Source organism: Anabrus simplex, chromosome 4 (assembly GCF_040414725.1).
Source record: "Anabrus simplex isolate iqAnaSimp1 chromosome 4, ASM4041472v1, whole genome shotgun sequence".
Taxonomy (NCBI): Eukaryota; Metazoa; Arthropoda; class Insecta; order Orthoptera; family Tettigoniidae; genus Anabrus; species Anabrus simplex.
Genome location: NC_090268.1, coordinates 281,712,085 through 281,735,364, shown reverse-complemented (window position 1 = coordinate 281,735,364; position 23,280 = coordinate 281,712,085). Strand labels below are relative to the sequence as shown.

General features: G+C 36.7%; 1 protein-coding gene across 1 annotated transcript in view; it reads left to right on the top strand.

Annotated features, from left to right (window-relative positions):
• Mon1 (vacuolar fusion protein MON1 homolog) overlaps nt 1-3,819 on the top strand; it is an 80,797-nt gene extending 76,978 nt beyond the window's left edge. Inside the window, exons 7-8 of the mRNA XM_067146461.2 lie at nt 1,207-1,488; nt 1,703-3,819. Coding sequence (XP_067002562.1) covers nt 1,207-1,488; nt 1,703-1,843 — 423 coding nt within the window. The 3' untranslated portion in view covers nt 1,844-3,819. The remainder of the gene's footprint in view (nt 1-1,206; nt 1,489-1,702) is intronic.
• Nucleotides 3,820-23,280: the final 19,461 nt, after the last annotated feature.

Here is a 23,280-nt window from a genome sequence, read left to right as displayed (position 1 = left end):
GAAGCACTTAAAATACCAGTACTTGAGGAATCTTCTAGAACTCAGCTCAGCTGAATGGAAACAAATGAACATCTCAACTCTTTCCCATAACATCATTCTGTTCATACTTGTTTTCAGCTGAGCTGAGTTCTAGAAGATTACTCAAGTGCTGGTATTTTAGTGTTTCACCTGATCTTCTGTGAGGTGCAGTCTTCAAATTGGCAGAAAGCTGAGAGCTTGCACAGGACATGTGATTGTGATGAGTGTTTTTCAAATCATTACTTGTCTTGCATTGAATTTCATGCTAGCTTCATAAATTTTATCTGTATTCATGTCTTGCCTTAACTTTGATTTTAACTGATGATGGTCTGTGGTAAGACCAAAACTAGTTTTAAGAAATATATGTAACTTTTTTTAGGTTACAACAAATAGTATTGATTAGGTGGAAACCTTTAGCTTTTGTTTGTACTCGAAGGTGCGAGTTTCAACATTCACGCTACCTCTTTTCCTGAATCCATAACTAGGATGTCACAAGACAAATATGCACCACACTAGTCAACTTCACACGATGATGTTCCTAATCCAGATGTAGGCTGTCAGGTGACAAATATTCTCTACCCTTCACTGTACCACTCAACAAAATAAATTTCTAATTTCTGAATGGAATGCAAAATACAAGCACAAACAAGCTCACTGTGGTATTCTGCAATCTCGCTGCTAACCGGCAAAGAGAACTGAACTTGGCTGAAGCTAACGACCTGCTCTCCGAAGTTGCAACTTATCCTCTGAAGTTCAGGAATTCAAGGTCTTTTCCCATTACAGGTATCACGCAACTGTAGTGAGGGCTCTTTCTTATGCGAGTTGGAAATCATGTTCCTTTCACAAGGGGCAACAAATAACCTTTCCAGGGCTAAGAAAAATGTGATTGTACTCTGTGTTAATGGCGAAAATTAGTGACGTGATAAGTGAAGTATTTTTATATAGATTTAATACGATGAGAATCGGGACTTCGAATTGATGATGTGCTAAGCGGGAAAACATGTTAAGAGGAACGCACTCATGAGGTTTCACTGTAGTTGTTTAATAACATAAATGTCTTTGTTCTATTCAAATACTTTTTGGTTAATAAGTGGACTGTTCATAATGTGTGATCTGTACTTTCTTGAAAATGTTAATTGAGTAAATTGTGAAAAAAATAAAGTATACATGTATTTGAATTACTTCCAGAAACTGCGAAGAGGAAACTGTTTAGAAGCAATCAATGAATCAGTGGCCCGACCGGGTTATACAGCTTCTCAGGTAGGAGTTCCAGAAATGAGACATTTCCTGTACAAATGTAAATCAACTGCCCAGTTTTGGAGTCCTTCTGTGGAGCCTCCATACCACACTCCAGAAGAGGTGGAACGTCTGTTAGGATTGTATAGAGCCCTGCATCATCGATTACATGCAGCATCTCGACCTCTGAAGCTACTCCATCAGCAGCTGGACAAAGAAACAATGCTTGGATGGGTGAGTGATTTTTGACTGCAGTTAATTCATTGTTGTTTCTTTTGTCAAGTGATATTAGTAACTCTGTACTTCAGGTGCTAAATGAAAGATTTAGAAGCTGGTATACTAGTCTATTAAAATCAGCATAGTCTTTAGTCTAAGGAACATTAAATGCATAGTTCTTTAAAGCATATCCTTCAGTAGATATTATCTTACATACTCTTCTTATTTTCAGGTTACGTCAGGATTTGAGTTGTATGTCACATTTGAACCTCTAGTTACTAAACACGGTGCTATCAATGCTGTAAACAAGCTTCTGCGATGGATTAAAAAGGAAGAAGATCGGCTCTTCATCCTCAATGCACCAACCTTCTAGCTCCCATTCGTTCTCTTTTTAACGTTGCTGTGATATATTACATCATTTCCATGTTCATCAGGTTTTATAGTCATAGTATTATTACTTTCGTCAACAAACTTGAGTCATTTCGATGACGTTCTGCCCTGTTAACTTTAATTTTACTGTTTGTTATGTTTAGTTACTTTAATGCGATTTTTATGTAAAATATTGATCGCATAGTTTACCTGCAGAAAGGTAACTATAAATTGTACTGAAGGAGTTCCATTATTTCTTTGGTTGAATGAGGATGTATTTAATGCTGCTGAATGAATTGATGTGTGGTTGATTGTAGGTGTATTAATGCATGGTAAGGATGAAGAGTTTCCTTTCCGCTAATGCAAATCATTTGGTACTGTTTCAATATTAAGTGTGGGAAAACTAGAGATAAAATTTAATTTCTGTAGGAAAGAATTATGTTCCAGTTGTGTTTAGTTACTACTGGGTAAAATGTACTGTATTTAGAATCAGGTGTTTTTCACTTTTGGTTGGATTTGTACTTGGCATATTCAGTAAGTCCTGAGTTTTTAATATTATTATATGGATGATAACATCTTAAAATCTCTTTGGCATAAACTGCTTCATTTAAACACAATTTCTCCAATTTGGGAAGGTTTTGAAGTCCCTCCTGAAATTGTTTGGTCAGTAATTGTGTATTATACATATAAACTTGTGAATAGGCAAAGAAAGCAAATTATTTACTAAACAGTAACCAAGCAGGAAATTTTCTTTTATGAATTTAGTTCTGATTTACTTAGTACACGATAGTCGTCTGTACTGAGTTAGAAATACAAGCCAACCATTATTAAATTTACTATTTCGCCCATTGATGTATACTGGAGGGAAGGGAATAAACTCTGGTTCTGGGAGCTACATAAAGAAGAGTTCGCTAAGCTGTGTTGCTGGTTGTGAGTACATAATACAGTATATACATAAGTTGAGGTACAAAAAGGAGATTACTCGATTATTATCCTTTATCTGTCATAGTAAACCACTTGGTTATTATGTTCCATAGACAAAAAAGCCTCTAATTGCTACTGCTCTGCCCTATTGGAGCTGTTTTTTCTTCTGTTGTATTGTCTGCATTTCTACGTTGATCATCCCTAGATTACTCTTCAATAAGAAGTACTTGGTATAGGCACTTTATCTGAACATGACTAGACTAATCTGCTTGGCAGACAAAAAAGTAAAACAAAAAATTATAGATATTTCAAGGCATGAAACAGATTCCAGGAAGAATATTTCAGGGATTATTAAAAAACAAGGGGAGTGTATATGTGAGGCCTTACAGAAGACAAAAGTATTCAGTCAGAAGTATGTAGGCCTAAAGATAGTTAGATATAAAGATAATAAAGATAATGTTCCAGCAGAGGAGGTGACTAATACTGGTAAATTACTGAAATTTACTACAATAATAAAGACATTTACAAATGATAAAAGTTGAAAGCTAGAAAAGCAGTTGGGATTGATAAGATTTCTGGTGATATACTAAAGGCAATGGGTTGGGATGTAATGCCGTATCTGAAATATTTATATTATTACTGTTTTGCATCAAGGATCAATACCAAATGAATAGAGAGTTGCAATATTAGCCCCAGCGTACAAAGGAAAGGGTGACAGACATATAGGGCTGATTGCAGAAACGGTATTTAGACAATGTTTACGATTAAACAATGTCTGAGTATGGCTGACATATTGCAAAGACGTTATTTATCACTTAGACACTGTCTAAAACTGATGTTCAACCGGCCATGTTTAAACACTGCCAAGAACACTGTTTAACCTCTAATTTTAATAGTGAATCACAATCAGGGGTTATGTGCTATGAAACATATAACAGAGTGGACAGTCCGGTAACTATCAATGTGACTAGACTACAAGTCTTAGCAACCAATATATTTTATTATATTTGGGATAATTTCCCTGGAATTATACGTCTCTTCGACTACATCCATATCAGAATAACTTGTCCCTATCGTCAGAGGACTGTCACATCAACCGGAAGGGATTCAGTTATTACATTTACTGCCAAGTAAGCACACATAATAGCAACACTAAAAAGTAGGTTGTGTGGTGGTGGGGAGGTTGCGCATAATAGTCATGCTAATTCAGGTAACGTTTTAGCAACTCTGAGATGGGAAAAGGCAAGGACTGTGAAGGAAGAGCTGTAGCCATAATAACAGCCCCAGTATTTGCCTTGATGTAAAAATTAGGAAACTATGGAATACAATCATCAGGGCTGCCAATGGTGCATTTTGAACGTGTGATCTCTAGAATGGAAACTACATCTATATGGCCCATAATACTCATTCCATTATATTATAGTAATATAGTTTCATCTTCCCTTCATAGAAGCTATGTAGATTACACTCACCATAATGACACTATAATCAAAGCTACACTTCCTCATACAGTGGCGTGTCGCTTTAGTGTTGATAATATTATGAGATTTAATTTCCACCTAAAGCGATATTCGTACCCATGGGCAAGTCATGCTCATGCTTAGCCCTATTTGAGTAATGTGTAAAAAGATGACAGCTGATTAACGTTTGGTACACGCACTGACGAATTTCGTTGTTTGCGACCAATGTAGCTGTGTTGCGACAAGCAAAGAGTTGCATGGAAGATAATTCTATTTCCATTTTCGATCCAAAATTGAAACCCTAAACGACATCTAGCTAAACACTGGCTGAACATTGTTTATGCAATGGAAGATCGTGCTCGACTTAAGACATTGTCTAAGGCTTAAAACTAGTCATCGTTTCTGAAATTGGCCCACAGCGGATAATTACAGGACAGTCAGCTTGACGTGTTGTTTGTAAGCTCTGGGAAAGCATTATTTCTGATTATATTAGACACATTTACAAAATTACTAACTGGTTTGATAGAAGGCAGTTTGGGTTTAGGAAAGATGATTTCAGCGAGGCTCAACTTGTAGGATTCAAGCAAGTTATAGCAAATATTATAGATTCAGGAGGTCAAATGGACTGTATCATTATTGATGTATCCAAGGCTTTTGATAGGGTTGATCCTGGGAGACTGCTGACAAAAGTGAGGCTTATTGAACTAGACAAAAGAGTGATTGATTAGGTGTCTAAATTTCTAGAAAATAGAACTTAGATGATTACAGTAGGTGGAGCATTATCTAATTCTGTAACAGTTACGAGGAGGTCCCGCAGGGCAGTATTATTGGACCTTTGGTTTCTTTATGTATATAAATGATATGAGTAAAGAACAGATAAGGTTATTTGTGGAGGACAGAGTAATAAGTTACAGGATTTTGGGCGACTGCAAAAAGACCTCAACAACGTTGTGAGATGGACAGCAGACAATGGTATAATGGTAAATGGGATGAAAAGTCAGGTTGTAAGTTTCACCAAGGGAAAAAGTCCTCTCAGTTTTAATTACTGTGTTGATGGGGTGAAAGTACCTCATGGGGCTCCCTGTAAGTACCTAGGTATTAAGGTAAGGAATGATCTTCTTTGGGGTAATCACATTAATGAGGTTGTACAGAATGGATATAGCTCTCTTCACATGGTTATGAGGGTACTTAAGGCTTGTAGTAAGGAGGTAAAGGAGAGGGCGTATAAGTTCCTGGCAAGATCCCAATTAGAGTACGGTTCCAGTGTACGGGACCCACATCAGCATTACTTGATACGAGAACGGGAAATGTCCAAAGGAAAGCAGCCTGTTTTATCCCGGGTGATTTCCGACAAAAGAGTAGTCTTACAAATATATTGGAAAAAACTTTGGGCTACGAAGACTTGGGAGTAAGGCAACCATCTGCTCGACTAAGCAGTAAGTTCTGAACTGTTAGTGGAGAAATGACGTGGAATAGAATTAGTTGACGAATAAGCTTGAATGGAGCTTGTAAAGGAAGGGAAGATCTTAATATAAAGTTGGAATACAAGAGTACAAATTGGGGTAAATGTTAATTTATAGGATGAAGAATAAGGAATTGGAACAATTTATGAAAGGAAATGTTTGATTAATTTCCAAGTTCTTTGAAAATATTTAAAAAAGGCTAGGTAAACAACTGATAGGGAATCTGCCACCTAGGCAACAGCTCTAAATGCAGATCATTGATTGATTGAATTATTATAGCTGCTGTGTTATGGTATGTATAAATGATTTAAAAACTACAATTTTCTATAATTGTTATAGGCTATACACTTTTTACATAGAACTAATAATATGAGAGATATATGAAAGTTTGTGAAAAATATAATAATGGTGAATATCTCTGTTATTATTCCTCTCACAGTAAAAATGCATGAAGCCTGAAAGAGCAGAAATTATATTTTACACAACTTTTATTTGTTCAATTTTATGATTACAACAAATATTAACAAAAAAAAAAAAATCTTGTTTTGGCCGCTTTAAGATTGCTACACCACTGTATACCAATCATACAATATATAGCCTATTACTATATTACTGGCTATTCCTGAACAAGATAAATCTCCATAGCCTCATCCATTTTTGCATAGGTGAGGTGTCTCCACTAAAATCCCACTTCTACATGCTCATCAATATTCAACAGCAGTACGATTGGCACTGCCGGTGGCTCCAAGTAGCCTGCGCAGTGGCCTCCACGGTATGCACTAGCCGTGTGTCTTGGTGGGTGTGCTAAGTACCAACTGATGAGCCCAACTTAGCACACGGGGACGAAACGTTGGCAACCAGGAATGAGTTAGCTGGAAAATTTATAATGTCCAATAACGGACCATTTATATTGGTATTATTTACTCATTAGGGACAAATATTTCAGGTTCCCTATGGGAATCAATATCTATATCACATATACTTAGTCGAACAGCTCGTCTCCTTTCTCCCAATTCTTCCCAGCCCAAACTTTGCAACATTTTTGTAACGCTACTCTTTTATCGGATATCACCCAGAACAAATCGAGCTGCTTTTCTTTGGGTTTTTTCCTGTTCTTGAATCAAGTAATCCTGGTAAGGGTCCCATACACTGGAACCATACTCTAGTTGGGGTCTTACCAGAGACTTACATGCCCTCTCCTTTACATCATTACTGCAACCCCTAAACACCCTCATAACCATGTGCAGAGATCTGTTCCCTCGTAATCTGTAGACCTTCAGGCTGAGCAGCGGTCACTTGGTAGGCCAAGGCCCTTCAGGGCTGTAGTGCCATGCCATTAAGTTGGAATTCAAGAAGACAAATTGGGGCAAATATTCATTTATAGGATGAGGAGTAAGGGATTGGAATAAATTATCAAGGAAAATGTTCAATAAATTTCCAAGTTTGTTGAAAATATTTAAGAAAAATCTAGGTAAACAATTATAAATAAATGTAAATATGAGGTCAACATGGGCAGATTGATAAGTTTCAAATTATGTTCCCATTGTTAGTCACAAAATGATAACATTGAGTTAGAGAGCTGTTTATTTAAATCATAGGTACTTCTCTGCCAGTTTTTATATTGTGTTTTATTTTTATTTGTCGTATGGCTTTTAGTGCTGGTCCGATTTCATGTTCAGCCTTCCTGGTGCAGGAATTATATCCGTTATATTTAGCGATGGAACGTATATGGAACATTAAATATAACGGATATAATTCCTCTTTCATAGAACGTATCATCAACAGATGCAAATGCAGGTATTTCTATTTGATGCCCGTGGGTGACCTGTGCATCTGGGTTGTAGGAGGATGATGATGATAATGCAGTAGGGAGATGGTGAAACCTGATGTCAGCTCATAGCCTACTCAATGATTTAATGCCTCCATCCGATGGATGAATCCCCACCAACAGTGCCATATGAACACTGTGGAGAGGTTTGGAATTGCATGCAGGCTTATGACACCAATCTAGTGATTATAAATTGTACACCACAGTCTCTCCTACCTTACCGGCTAGCATTCTGATGGTGAATTTTTTTCCCTCCTGCAGGGTTCAAATTGGTTAACCACAATTTCAGAGCATGTAGATTTGACACCTTAACAATTATGGCCACCAGGCAGGTAGTAATTATGTTGAAAATGTTAATAGAAATACATACATTTAAAATGTTAAGTAATGACTTGATAAACTAATAAGCAGCTTTAAAGTATTTCTTTGCCAAGTATGTTCCAGTTTCAAAAGTCATTTGCCTGAATATTACTCAGTCACTGGCATTGCTTTTAGTTCAAATGCATCCACATGACTGAAGTGCACACTTGATAGACCAGCAGTTGAATATCAGAAATGTTCTTTACAGTCATCTTAATATTAGAGGTAATAGCAAGTTAAACATCATCATCATCATCATCATCATCATCATCATCATCATCATCATCATCATAATCATCATAATCATTATCATAATCATTGAACCCTTCCAGCATGCTGGGTAGGATGGTTGTAAATGAGCACTCTCCAATGCTGTGTGTCCAAAAACATTTTTTTGTTTGTGACAAATTCCCCACATCTCTTAATTGGTCTATCCATCTTTTTCTTGGCCGTCCAACCAGTCTTCTGAATGTTAGTCTTCTTTCCATATAAGTACGTGGTATTCTTGTGCTGTTCATTCTTTTAACATGCCTAAACAGTTTAAGTCTGGATGATCTTAGTCTTTCCTCCATAGATTCAGTTAATCATAGGTTTGTTTAGATCTCTTTGTTCTTTATATGATCAAGTAGTGTCTTTTGGAGGGCAGTTCTAAGTCAACTCACAAGCTTCAAGCTTGCTTATGTTCTTAGATGTTAGTGTGCCTGTAGTAAGTTTCACACAAGACTACAGAAATTGGACCTTGTGGTTACCCTGTTCAGTACTTCAGGCTCTGCCCTGACATTACTGGCCATCATGCTGCTTAGATATCTGAACTGGTCTACTACTTCAACCTGTCTGACATGCAGTTGTAGGTTCCACTCAGAATTCTCCCTGAAAATTTTCATTGACACAGTGTTTGTTGTGCTCACTTTCATTCTGTACTCTTCCAATTTAATTTTCCACAAATTAAGTTTGCTTTGTACTCCATTTTCTGAAAGAAGAAAGTACTTCCCTATCCAGAATATTAATTTATGCTCCTTCCTACCAAAAAATTCTTCAGAAATTCCTTGGTGTTCATGGATCCTACTTTGAGAACCGCTATGCTAGTGGGTACACGCAGCCAAATTACTGTATATTTGATGATGATGATGATGATGATGATGATGATGATATTTCTTTCACTGACCTTCAAATGCAATATTAATTGTAGCTTTCTGCGTATGGGAGGTAGTTTATTTAATCTGTAATATTGTTCTAAATTGGTTTGCATGGATAAGGTACTAATACATGTTGTCCCTGTTTGACATTATAATGTTCAAGTAATTCGAATAGTTTAATAATTTGTTGAATAATTTTAGAAAATGAATATGTTGTAATCTGAATTTTGTATTATATACAAGATGTAAGTTATTTATACAAGACTTTAGGGTGATGACAATAATGCAAGGTTGTCTAGCATGGTGCATAAAGAAATAGATTACATGTGAGCTATAAAGTTGCGTGTTGATGCATTGTACAATGTTATTTGAAGTATTATCTTTTGAGCTGTTCTGTATTTTATAAATACATTTTATTTCTACTTTAATTTTCTTTTTCTTCAACAAATGCATGAACTAATTAAACTCACTTTCAGTTGCCGGGTAGATCTTGGGATCTGGAGGCCGACACTCACTATCACTGATCCACAGAAGGAGCTAAGAAAATGAGTAGGAAGGTCAGATGATAGATCTGTTACAGTTTTACCTGCCTATAAGTTGTCAAAATAATGCTTTTAGAATATTATTCTTGGGCACTTAAGTTCTTGCAACATTTTTATTAATTGTATGTCCGTTTATTTCTTGCCTCAGAAGGTCTGTCTATTCTACTTATCTGAGGTTTGGTACTTGGATTTATGTTGTATCAAGGTCACTTAACTGTAAAATGTAACTTTTCCGAGATATCCCTACTCCATCTGATAGTAAGAAGGTCACATTTTCTTATAGGCCTATGTATGATCTGTTGTCAACCCATATATGTAACTGAATGCTAGTAGGTCTGTAGGCCATCCTCAGCAGATTTCCCAACAAAAAACAAAATACAGAGAATTCCTTACCCTTATATAACTTAATATTTTACTCACATAATTTAAAACATAATGTGTTTATTGGTTTATAGACTCAAAAAGTATGAGAGACTCAATAAATCTATGGTTATCAAGTGACTGATGGTAGTGGTGGTGATTATTGTTTTTTAGGGGAAGTACAACTAGGCAACCATCCTATATATAACACTAATCAAACAGGAAAAAAATGGAAGGGATCCGACACTTCAAAAAATGGTATTGGCCAAACGAAGACGAGAGCCACGGGGGAGCGAAAATGAAAGATTCCCTAGGCCTCGCAAGCTAATACTGTTGGGGTCAGAAAAGAACAAAAGTTGATCAAGGGAGGTTGGATAGGATAGATAAAAATGAGGAGCCTGGCACAAGTAAATAGAAGCAGTGTCGGGACTCATCTAAAGGCCCGATGGTTGTCAACCCACGCTCCAAAGTTAAGAGCCCCTGGGGCCCCTTTTAGTCGCCTCTTACGACAGGCAGGGATTACCATGGGTGTTATTCTACCGCCACCATCCACAGGGGGTTCAAGTGAGTAATGTCTTTGGGAAATGATATACTGTAATTACCGGTATTTATTATTTAAGTTCTTTTTCATTGTGGTTTTAGTTTTAACTTAAAATGTATATAAAAGTTTATTGAAATTTCTACAATCCTCACAAAAATTAACTTGAAACTAGGACATTCATTAACATGGAACTCAGATCACACTAGTGCCCTCCATGGATCACTGGTAGGATGTTGGCCTTTGAATACCAAAGTTACCAATTCAAACCCGGCAGAAGTAGTTGGACTTTCTATTTTTTACAAATTGCTTTACGTCACACCAACACAGATAGCTCTTATGGCGACGATGGGATAGGAAAATGGGGAAACACGGGAAACCATCTTCAGGGCTGCCGACAGTGGGGTTCGAACCCACTGGCCGCAACTAAGCGACTGCAGCTATCGAGCTCGGTAGTTGGACTTTTGAAGTGCAGAAATAAGTCCATCCAGCACGCCATATCATGCGGTATCAAAATGTAAAAGATCTCTGGTGATACATTTGGTGTTTATCCAACAGAATTAATTAAATCTCGGCCATAGATCACTCAACAGAGATCCATTTCGCTGCCATCTGGTAGAGTAAAATGGAACTTCAAAATTTATATGCAGGCAGCCTAGATGGAGTCAAATCAAAATCCCTGCACATGGTAGCTGAGGCTATAGATATATTAACATACCGTTTCAGCCTCTTTGGATCACATTTAACTCTCATCGGCTTTTCTGAATTTCCAGCATGCTTTCATCTTGGTGTGCAGTTTTTCCCTCTTTGGACCACATACGCCAGGTTGTCTTCTCGCTCCTTCCATAAGATCCTTTATCCCATTTACCCAGGTCCTGAACTTCTTTCTTGAAGCAATATCTTGGAGACACCAGCCTGATCCTTCTTTACTGTAGTTGCCCATGAAGTGACACATTTCCAAGTCATGAGATGATGATGATGATTATTATTATTATTATTATTATTATTATTATTATTATTATTATTATTATTATTATTATTCTTTCGAATGGGCCACCAGAGGACCACGTGCCAATTTCAATTCCTTCTTCTTTGTTCTTTCCTTTTCTTCCAGTACGCTTTCGTCTGTTCACTATGTTTCTTCTTTCTGTCTTCAGACCACTTTGAACCAGTCTTTTTTACTTTCCTACCTTGGAATCCTTCTATTTTCAATACTTTTTCCCGAAAGCCTTCTCTATTATGTATTTCTTCTGTTGTTATATTGTTTTTTCCTAAATCCTTTCTTACTTCATTGACCCAGCTTGTCATTGATTTCTTACCCCACAAATATCTGAAAATCTTACTGGTTAATCTACTATCTTGCATTCGATATAAATGTCCAAAAAACATAAGTCTCCTTTTCCTCATTACATCTGATATATTTTCTATTTTTTTATATATTTCAGCATTACTTCGTAATTTCCAACCTTCTGCTGTGTTTTGTGGGCCTAATATTTTCCTCATGATTCGCCTTTCTAGTATTTCTAGTTTATCTAAATTATAGTTTAATGCCAGACATTCGCTTGCATATAGGCATTCTGGCTTCACTACTGTGTTGTAATGCCTTATTTTTGCATTTTTGGATAGGCATCTTTTATTGTAGATATCTTTGGTGACACCATAAGCTCTCTCCATTTTATGTACCCTCTCCTCTACTGCAGATTTTTCTAAACCATTTTCTTGGATTATTTCCCCTAGATATTTGAATTTTTTTACCATCTCTATTTGGCCAATATCTGTTTTCAGAAATTTTGGTGCATCCCAAATATTTGTTAAAACACACTCACGAACAACACAAGCAAGGAGCAAAGGCGAAACCTGGTGTCAATTACCAATTCTTCAAAAGAAAAACAACATATACTTCTTCAAAAGGAAAAGTAATAAGTTTTATTTAGTTAATATTATTATTCAGGCCTAACTTATGGACTGAAGTTTAAATATGAAAAAGAAAATTGTATACCTACCTATTTGTCTTAATTTTGGCATTTTGCAAGTTCTGTGAAATATAAGTTTTCTTTCTGATGCCTCCTTTTGAAGAACATATTTGATAAGTAATTTATTTTATTCCAGTCAGCTACATATGCATATTATTTATTGGTACTTAGTCACGTGACTTATTAGAAAATTACCTCCATTGCCCTAGATTAAATCTGAACTGTTGGTTGACATTTAAATAGAGTTTATTTTTGTACATTCACTGATAGGTTCCTTTCAGGGCAACATTTGAATAACCTAGTACCCTACATTTCTTAAGGCCATAACAGATGGTATCCATCCATAGCACTCCAGTTCTTGAGCAACTTGAGTGAGTCCCACTCTAGAGTGGCAGTCCCTTCTACAATTAGAACAGATAAAGCACAAGGAACTTTCCTTTTCACCTGGCCCTCTTGGCAGTCAGCTCACTTAGCTCAATCAGCTTCTTTTCTTCCCTGCTGACTGAATCCCACTGCGCACACCTTTCCGCCAGGCATCTCGATCATCTGCAGAACTCTCCCAGTAGCAAGGGTCATTGTCGCTCTGGACCAAGTCTATTGCATACGTCTTTGAAGTGAAGGTGTGGTCTTCAAATTGGCCTCACACCTTGGCGTACAATAAGGCCTTTGGCATTTTTGCAGCGTCCATATGCCTGATGTGACCCAGCCCTCTGAGTCGCCTATGACTAAGCAAGGGCGTATATACTGGAGACATGGTGTGCTGCAAGACTTTGATGTTGGGCATTCTATTTCTCCATGAAATCTGGAGGATCCTTCGAAGACTGCAAAGATGATGAAAGCCATGAACCCATTTCACATGCCTAGCAAGGGTTGTCGGCACTTAGCTGCTGTAAAGAAGTGTGCTGATGACATAGATGTTGTAGACTTGCACAATTCTATTTTCTCTCAGTAGTCTGTTCTTCCGCCGACCCCGTGGTGTAGGGGTAGCATGCCTGCCTCTTACCCGGAGGCCCCGGGTTCGATTCCCGGCCAGGTCAGGGATTTTTACCTGGACCTGAGGGCTGGTTCGAGGTCCACTCAGCCTACGCGAGTAGAATTGAGGAGTTATCTAACATTGAGATAGCGGCCCTGGTCTAGAAAGCCAAGAATAACAGCCGAGAGGATTCGTCATGCTGACCACACGACACCTCATACTCTGCAGGCCTTCTGGCTGAGCAGCGGTCGCTTGGTAGGTCAAGGCCCTTCAAGGGCTGTAGTGCCATGGGGTAAGGTAAGGTAAGTAAGTCTGTTCTTCCATACTCTCATATTCACCCTAGACATAACACATACTGCCTTCACAATCCTATTTAGTGATCTTAGCATCCATAGACAAGGGGTAGGATACTGTGGACCTGAGGTACATGAAGTCATCAGCTACCTTGAGGGAATGTGAATCAGTGGTGGTGGATAAAGGTTGATTGTGCTCTGTGCCATGACTAGTTTTTTCGAGTTAGTTCAGAAACTAATAAAGGCCATAATATTTATAGGAATCCCAGATAACATCAAAATCAAAATGCTTTGTTTGCAAATGAGGTGTCTACACAAAAATACATTGTTCTCAAGCACTAAATTTTAAGTTTGAAAGAAATGAAGACATTTTCCTAAAATATAGTATTATACAATTTACATTAACAATTTTTCTATTAAACACACAGCTCATCCTTAATAAATTTATATTGTTTACAAAATTCTACTTATAATATCTTCTGTATTTACACACGTAATCAACTCATATACAGTATGTGGAATCACTTCAAAAAATATTATACAACTGCTTATAAGATTTAAATTTACATTTATTTTTAAACCCCATTTTGGTACCTAATGTGCATACCTGCTGTGTCTTAACCAGAGCTCCTTTTGCCCCTGCTTTTCAGAGTTCCTGAAGGGCCTTCACAACTACCGTAGCGGTCCCAGGGCCCTTGAAGTCTCCACTGTACTTCACCCCTACAGCCAATCTCCTACTTTGGCTGTCCAGTCTCCATAGACAAGGGGATGGAATTAATTTATTCACAAAAACCTGCACAGGTCGAATGCCCTCTCTGTTGCTGTTTATTTTTTTTGTGAATACCTGTACAGATTTTGGAAAAGGATCAAACTCTTCCTCAGGTAAACTGTTCTACTCTTTCACTCCCTTCCCAATGAATGAAAATTTACCTCAATCGTTTCTGCTAAAATCCCACCCAATTTTATACTTGTGGTCAGCCCTGCTGATATAATTATTTTCCAACTGAAGCCTCTCATGGATCCCCTCCCCCCCCCCCCCCCCCCCCTCATGCTTTATCCTGTATAGGCCTGTATAATCCTGTAAGTCTAGTTTTATCTTACTTAAAGATTCCCACCCAAGTTTCCCTAACATTTCTGATACACTACTTTTTCTCCTGAAATCTCCTGTTACAAATCTTGCTGCTTTCCTCTGCACACCATCTATTTCTTTTATTAGGTATTCCTGGTGAGGATCCCAAACACTGTTTGCATATTCCAATAATGGGTAAACCATACTTAAGTAACTCTTCTCTTGTAATTCTTTGTTGCACCCTTTAAGTAGCCTCATTATGACATGTAATGATCTGTGTGCTTTCCCAGCAATGTCATCATCATGACCCTCCCAGTGCAACTTACTTTCAAATCTCACATCTTAAGTATTTGCATTTGCTCTTGTTTGTAAATGTTGTGACAATTGATTTGCCTCCATTAATCTTCGTATTGTTCTCTTCAACCCATTGTTGGATACTGTCAAGATCCCTTTATAATTCTGTACAAACCTCTATGTTATTTATTTCCCTATAAACAATTACTTTCTGAACCCTTGAATTTAAAAACGTTCTTATCCAACATATAACCAACGTATGACTTCCATGTTCCTTCAGATAATTTCTTTGCTCACTGTTGGAGGCAAAACTTCGCATGCCCTGATGAAGGCCAATGCAATTTGGCCGAAAGCTTGGCTTTATTGTTAATAAATATATATATAGTGGCTTTAATCCAGTTCATTTATTTATTTATTTATTTATTTATTTATTTATTTATTTATGTTAATACAATGAGCCACGAAAACTTACGTTCATTAATTATAACCCTTATGTCCAATCGTGTTTCTTTAATAATATTCCATGTTCCACTCTGTCAAATGCTTTGGAAATGCTTTGCAATCGAACTGGCCTCCCAAATCCATCTGAACTGATATCTCCTCCTGAAATCCCCCCAGTTGTGCCTCACAAGAAAATTTCTCTCTAAATCCATACTGGCTCCTCATGAACCAATTTTTATCTTCACATACCTCTCTAATATACTCTGCTATTACACTCTTCAGTATTTTATAAACTATACTGGTAAGGCTGGCTAGTCTGTAGTTCTCAGGTTTCCTTTGATCACCCTTTCTGTTATATATTGGTATTATTACAGATTCCTTCCATTCCTTTGGTATTACACTATTATTTATGACATAGTCCAAGATAAATTTTAAATAAGGCGCTAGGTACCACCCCATTGTCTTCAATACCTCCCCAGTAATTTGATCACACCCTGCTTCTTTTCCTTCCTGAAGCAGTTGGGTTGCTCTGAAAATATCCTCATTTGTGAATGAGAAGCTTCTTAGTTCCTTATGTGTCTCTCCTTCTCTGTCTTCTGTTTTGGTTTCCAACTCGTGGCAATCTTCTACTGAGTCTATGAATACTCTACGAAGTAGATTTGCTTTCTCATTATCTGTTAAAAAGTGTTCACCCCCTTCTCCCACCATTGTGGGAATTTGGATTCCTTTTCCTTTTGGATTCCTAATATATGAATACGGATTTTTCCATTTCCCTTTATGGTCCTGGAAATATGTCATGAAGTATGCCATTCATGGAATTCTCTTTTTCTTCCTTTTTCACTCTATTAAGTTCCCTTATTAGCTGTTTTCTACTTTCTCTATTCTCCCTAGCTGCTTCAATTTTCCTGTTTACAATTCTATATTTTCTTTTTAATTTTCTTATTCCCCTTGTATGATAAACAGGGTCTGAAGTCATTTTTACCCTTCTTAACAGATACAAATCTCTTCTCGCCTTCCCAAATGATTCCTTTAAAGTTTGCCTAAAATGTATCCATATTACTCGCTTCACTTATCCAACAACTGAATTGTGATTTAAGGTTAGTCCCAAATTCTTGAACTTTAGTTTTTCTGTACAATTTCTTATCTTGTGTGACCCCTCTTATTAAGCCTTTTTGGCACCAGTCCTACATCCATTATTATAGCCTTATGGTCACCTATCCCTTCAATTACCTCAGTATTATCAACAATTTCCCATGGTTTAACCAAGAATACATCTAGTAAGTTATTGAGACGAGTTGGTGCTTGTACTACTTGTGTAAATCTACCCTTCCAAATTAACTTATTTTCCAGTTTCTGTTCATGGTCTTCACTTGCAACACCATTCCATTCAACTTCAGGCAAGTTTAACTCTGTACGACCGGGCGAGTTGGCTGTGTGGTTAGGGGTGCACAGCTGTGAGCTTGCATCCGGGAGATAGTAGAATCAAACCCCACTGTCGGCAGCGCTTAAGATGGTATTCCTGGTTTCTCACTTTCACACCAGGAAAATGCTGGGACTGTACCTTAATTAAGGCGAAGGCCGCTTCCTTCACACTCCTGGCCCTTTCCTATCCCATCGTCACCATAAGACCTATCTGCTTTGGTGCAACGTAAAGCAAATTAAAAAAATTACTTGGTGCGCAGCAATAATCCTATCTACCGGAGATGAGTGGCAACAGAAGACACAAAGCATATCACAACAAACAGTGGTCAATGTAATGGATCAGTGTTATGAGCTTTCTATATTGTAGGCCTCTACATTTAGTTTTCTTTCGACTCTGTGATTCGTAAAATTATTTATAGCGTAGACTGTAGTTCCTTATGCTCTGACTTTACATACCTTCATTAAATTCTGTTTACCCACTTTCTTGTGACTCGGCGCTGATATGGACTTAGTAAAAAAAATCCAAATTCATGAATATCTTTGTGATCATAGCCGGTACGGTAACAATGTATAAGATATAAATGTTTGGAAATTTTATACTATATAACTTTCGTTATGTAGTTATTTATCGATAACAAATATTTGAGAATTAAATTTTAGGCCTTCCTCTAAACTACCATTTTACTCAGCGTGAATAAAATTATTTATGGCCTAGATTATAGCGACTTATTCCCCGACTTTGCATACTGATTTTCATTAAGATAGGACCACTAATAACATAAATGTTTGAGAATTAAATTTTAGGCCTTCCCCTAAACTATCATGTTTCTCAGCGTGAATACAATTATTTATGTCCTAGATTGTAGCAACATATTCTCGGCTTTGCATACCGATTTTCATTATTCTTCAGCCGTTTTCTCGTGATGCGTGTACATACATACAGACAGAAATTATGGAAAATTAAAAAGTGCATTTCCTTGTTACTGTGGACATTACTGATACATAAATGCCATCCTTTTTTAAATTCTGACCAATGTACAGACAAAACTCTTATTTTATATATATAGATTATTGTTTTTATGAGTATAATCTATTAGTTTCTCAAATATGTCCATGTCTTCTTTCCTCTTTTCCAGGTCTATATGTTCCTGTAATTCACCTGCTCCATATTATCACAAACTAATTTCATCCCTTTCATCGATAAACCATTCATGGGAGCAATAAGTTCCCTTCACCAGAATAAACACCCCACCTCCAATTTTATCTCCTCGGTCCCTGCGATGTGCTATATGCTTTTCTGGAAATACTTCTCTATTACCCACCCCTTCTCTCAGCCATGATTCCACTCCTATCACCTCATCAGTCTTATATGATTCCATCAATGTACTGAATTTTAATTGCTTATTTACTCCACATTGACAGTTTACCAGGAGAAATCACAGACCCCCTTCCTCCCTTTCCAATAATTTACTACGATCAAGATCCTATTGCACCTCTGCTATACTCGAATTTTCTTTATTATTCAAATGATCATCAAGAGAATTTAAATTGTTTGAGGTAAGTAGGGCTTAAATTTCTACGATCTGAAAACTCTTGAAACATGCAGGTATTTATGCCCTAAAAATGACCAAAATATGACCTAAAAACTAAAACGGTGAATGAATGAATTTACCTTTAATATTTAGTTACAGATGAAATCATTCATACTTATCTTAGCCTCCATTTTTAGTAAAATTGCACTGGATGAAGACATGCTGTTTCAGATGGCCTTGTCAGCAAGTAGAGCCTTGTACTAGGATTAACTTCTTTCTACATCGCACAACGTAATGGGGCATACTTCAAAAATGTCACATCATTAGCAGGAAGTTCTGGCTCTTTTTCATTGAATTCTGCTCCTTTTCCTCAAAGAATGTCAACAACTCCTCACAATGTTGTATATCCAGAATTTTGTTCAAAGCACATGTAATTTTTCACTAACTTTGTCAACTACCCTACTTTGCCCTATGCTCTTGATTATTTGCTTTCAGTTTGCTTCACAGTGATTGATGCACCACACAATTGCATGCCCACAGTTATAAGGCAAGTGATGGATTTTGTTATCAGAGATAAATTTGATTTAATGTAGGTTAGTTAAGTTTCTTGACATGGTGAATGAAAACAACCTTTGTACAGTTTTAATTGAAGATGAATCACTTATATAAAAGTTATTGAAGATCATCTCAATCTCACTGTAGTTTGCAACATCAAGCCATGTTAAAACAGGTTGTGGGTAGGAGTAGTGGTGGCTCCTCTTCTTCAAATTATTGCACTCAAAACAGAGCCTTAACAAAAATCTCTTTGCTGTTAGCAATGAATTTTTCCACCTTAAGGTAGTTCCTTCAAACCTCTTCAGCCAGTCTGTATAGGATATGCTTAAGACTGGTTACTGTGTTGGTGGTTTAATATATGGAGACCCATATTTTGATGCTGCTGACATTTTGTTCATTGTATCATTACAGCAGGAAGTCAGATAGTCCTTTAATATAGACTTGGAGGGAATGGGAAAAATCATGTAATTTTCTAAGAACTTTTGGAATCTGGGTACCTCTACTTCAACATTTGACAAAACCATCATTTCACAAAGATCCTTAGAAAATCAAGATACATTGCCTTACAGAGATGAACTGCTGTGTTGTTTCTCAAACAACAGTTACTGTCTGCTTTCCATTGCTGGTTCTCTGTTTACACAGCTTTTGTGTTTAGAAGTATTGCAATGTTGTTGCGCTGTAGAACATTTCTTAGCCATAATTTTCACCTTGCACATTTTATGATATAAAATGTATCCATCAGAACCTCAATACTTTTCACCAAAATCTTAAAAGCTTTACTTTTTATCACTTTACTTTAGACAGCTTGAAATTAACACTGAACTCATTAGCAGAGACAAAAGGATACTGTATAGGGGCATAGATAGTGTGTGGTTGAATTCCTTACCACCAGTCTGCAGAACAAGGAAACTGAACCCTTGGCAATTGGGAAGGAAAAAGAAAGGGAGAGAAAAGCACCTATTTATTTCTTCTTCATGTACAATGAATCATACATTTGGCATCTCAAGCGCTCATGCTGTTCCAGATATATGTATAGAACCTTTCACTCTCAGGCTTTGACAAGCACATTCCTCGCAAATTCCACTATCACCAAGTGAAGTTTGGCAAATAAACTTTCTTACAATCAGCTGCACAAGCACTATGAAATGATGTGTAGAACAGTATCTGGTGAAATGTTCATCATCATCATCATCATCATCATCATTTCCCTTTATCTAGCTGTAGCCGGGTAGGAGCAAATATGGTTCCTCTCCACTTTCTTTGGTCTTTCCACCACTCCTCCTCCAACACTGTGTCCCTGTCCAGGTTTCTTTCTGTAATACTGCGTTGGATTGTGTCCTTCCATCTCAGTCGTGGTCGTCCACGGCCTCTCCTTCTTGCATTTGCATTTCTATGACCTTTTTTTTGGCATTCTTTCATCACTCATCTTAATTGGCTCTTTTCTATTCAATCATTCATTTTTTCCACTTCATTGTGACTAAAAGTATGCTTTTGTTTGATGATTTAGCTAAAATATGTTCAAATATGCATTTATATGACCAATATAAACTGCTTCATCATGTTCGCGATGTTAGAACCGTGCTTGAATAACTTAGGCATGAAAAAAAAAAAAAAAAAAAAAGAGGATAACAATATGACTTCACAAAAGTCTGAGCCCTGAGCCCTACACATAAGAAACAGCTGTGGGTGTGTCTGGGAATAAAAATGGATGTGAATGATACTGACCTGGGTGAAAGCAGTGAATTTCAAGAAATCAGGGTAGAAAAGAAAATTAAACAAAACTTTTAATAATAATTTATTGTTTTTACGTCCCACTAACTACTTTTGACAGTTTTCAGAATTGCCGAGGTGCCGGTATCTTGTCCATAGGAGTTCTTTTATGTGCCAGTAAATCTACTGACACGAGGCTGACATATTTAACCACCCCACCGGACTGAGCCAGGATCAAATTTGCCAAACAAAACTTCTGTTCACAACACTGTTCTCTTCTTTCCTGCAGTCTAAGTTGAAAAGCAAGTTATTCAAATCAACATTAGCTTTAAATTGTGAATTAAGAATTAGTGTGGAAGCCACCTGTTTTTTCTTATTCTGAAAATCAGTTTTAAGGTAAGATATTTTTTCCTTACAACTAGTTTATTCTGTCTATAAAATCAAATCATAATATAGATTTGAGAGGTGATACCTAATTTACTTCCTTGTAAAAACAAAAATCATCACAATCATTGCACTCCTGTACCTTCTTTCCTGTGTGTTAAAGAATGTTTTGAATCTTGGTGAGGATCATTATTAGGGGAAAACATAAAATGCATCCAAGCAAGAGAAGTTGATGTGATTATCATTAAAGTCTTGGGACATCCTTGGTCATCAGCCACATGTACATTTATCTTTCAATTTTATGCCTGAGAAAAAAGTAGGAAAACTTCAGGAAAATCACATTCAAGATGGCTTTGTCAGGAACAGGATCGAAACGTAGGCCATCAACTATGCAGTTTTTCAGTCCTATCAAGGAGGCTCACACACTCATCTACAAAATGAGGGGCGAAAAACCAAACAGTTCATGGTTGGAAACTACCAGGTAATTTCCATGTTAACGAAGTGATAATCTTGGAGAAAGTGCCTCATTGATTAAAAAGAGCATGTTGCATTTCGAGATACTGCTATGTAAAATGTTATAAGATACAACTCTGGCCAGAGAGCTTCTATCACTTGAGTTTGGATATTATTAGAAAATAGAACATTCTAAGTTCTAAGATAGGAACTCATAATAGGAAAAAAACATGGTGACCAGTCAGTGTAGGGAGATGGAGCAAGAGTAACTGGTGACAAGAACTAACATGAAAATATGAGCAAACAAGTTTCATGTGTGTCTTTGTCTCTTTCTATTGTTCCTTCTTCCCATACTGACCTGTCATTGTATTTATCCTATTATGTTCCTGCCTTTGTCTATATAACTTGATTTGTCACTTGTGTTTTCCTTCTCATTACAAGTTTACCATAGAAAATTGTGATTGCAGCTCACGTAGTCTGGTTTAATTGCTCTTTGCAACAAGTTGGGATTATTTCAGAGGAATTCTGTCTTCTAAATCACAGGAGAACTTATTTACTTGAAACAATCACTATGTTTTATGTTATGTATAGTAAATAGATACCATTATATTACTACATATATCTTTGTTTACTATACTCTCTTTGTAACCAGGTCAGCAAGTACAAATAAGTGTTCTTTGTGAAAATAAATATTTGATCTGAATGGTATGTCTACAGTACAATATACAAATTCTAGCTTTGTTAGTGTAGACACACAACTTTTGAGTTTTAAGTTGTGCTATTTATTTTAAAAAATGTTTTTTTGTTGATTAGTAATAAAGCACTTTCCTTTGGATACAATATTTTTATTACACTTTTCATTTGTATTTCCTGAAGTATCAAAATTGTGACATGTTTTTGTTAGTTTGATTATTAGTTTGATGAATGTCTAATGTGCACACATTTACTTTCTTTTGTGAAATGTTCAGTGTGCTTATTTTTTCAACAATTGTGTTTTGTTGTAAAATCCTGGTAGATTATATTACAATACCTAGTTTGACTTTGTCTTGAGGTCACTGTTTCATGGGCATTACTGAGGAGCATTTTGTATATAAGGTGTACAATAAACATAACTTGTATAGACAAGCCATAGTATGTACAGTCTGTCCACAAATGATTGGACAATAACAGTAATGCTATATTATCACTAATATCAAACCACCTGGACATCTGTTGTCACATGTGGAGCACATATAGAATACATTTAAGGAAAAACTTCACAATGTCATGGTAATATCATATATTTCACATATTTCTGTTTAGTGCTAGATTAAATATACCATTACAGAAACCTGTAATTTTGTGGACACACTGTATTATGTCTTGGTTGAGTGCATTTGCTACTGTGTAGCAGATCTTATATATATATTATGATATTAGTGTACGTAGGGAATCATTTGATATGCTATCATTGTAATTAATTAAAAGTGAACTATCAATTATATCTAAACCAATATATCTATGCCACTGCAGTGTTGTTTTATTATCCTTTCTCCCACACATGTATGTTTTCTTTCATTTATCACGTCTACTCCTTATGTTGAACCGAAGAATTTGAATTAACCTTTTACCACTGAGCGAGTGCTTAGTTTGGGTCCTGTAGCTGTCAACTTGCATTCGGGTGATAGTGGGTTTGAACCCCACTGTTGGGAGCCCTGAAAATTGTGGCTTTCCATTTTTACACCAGGCAAA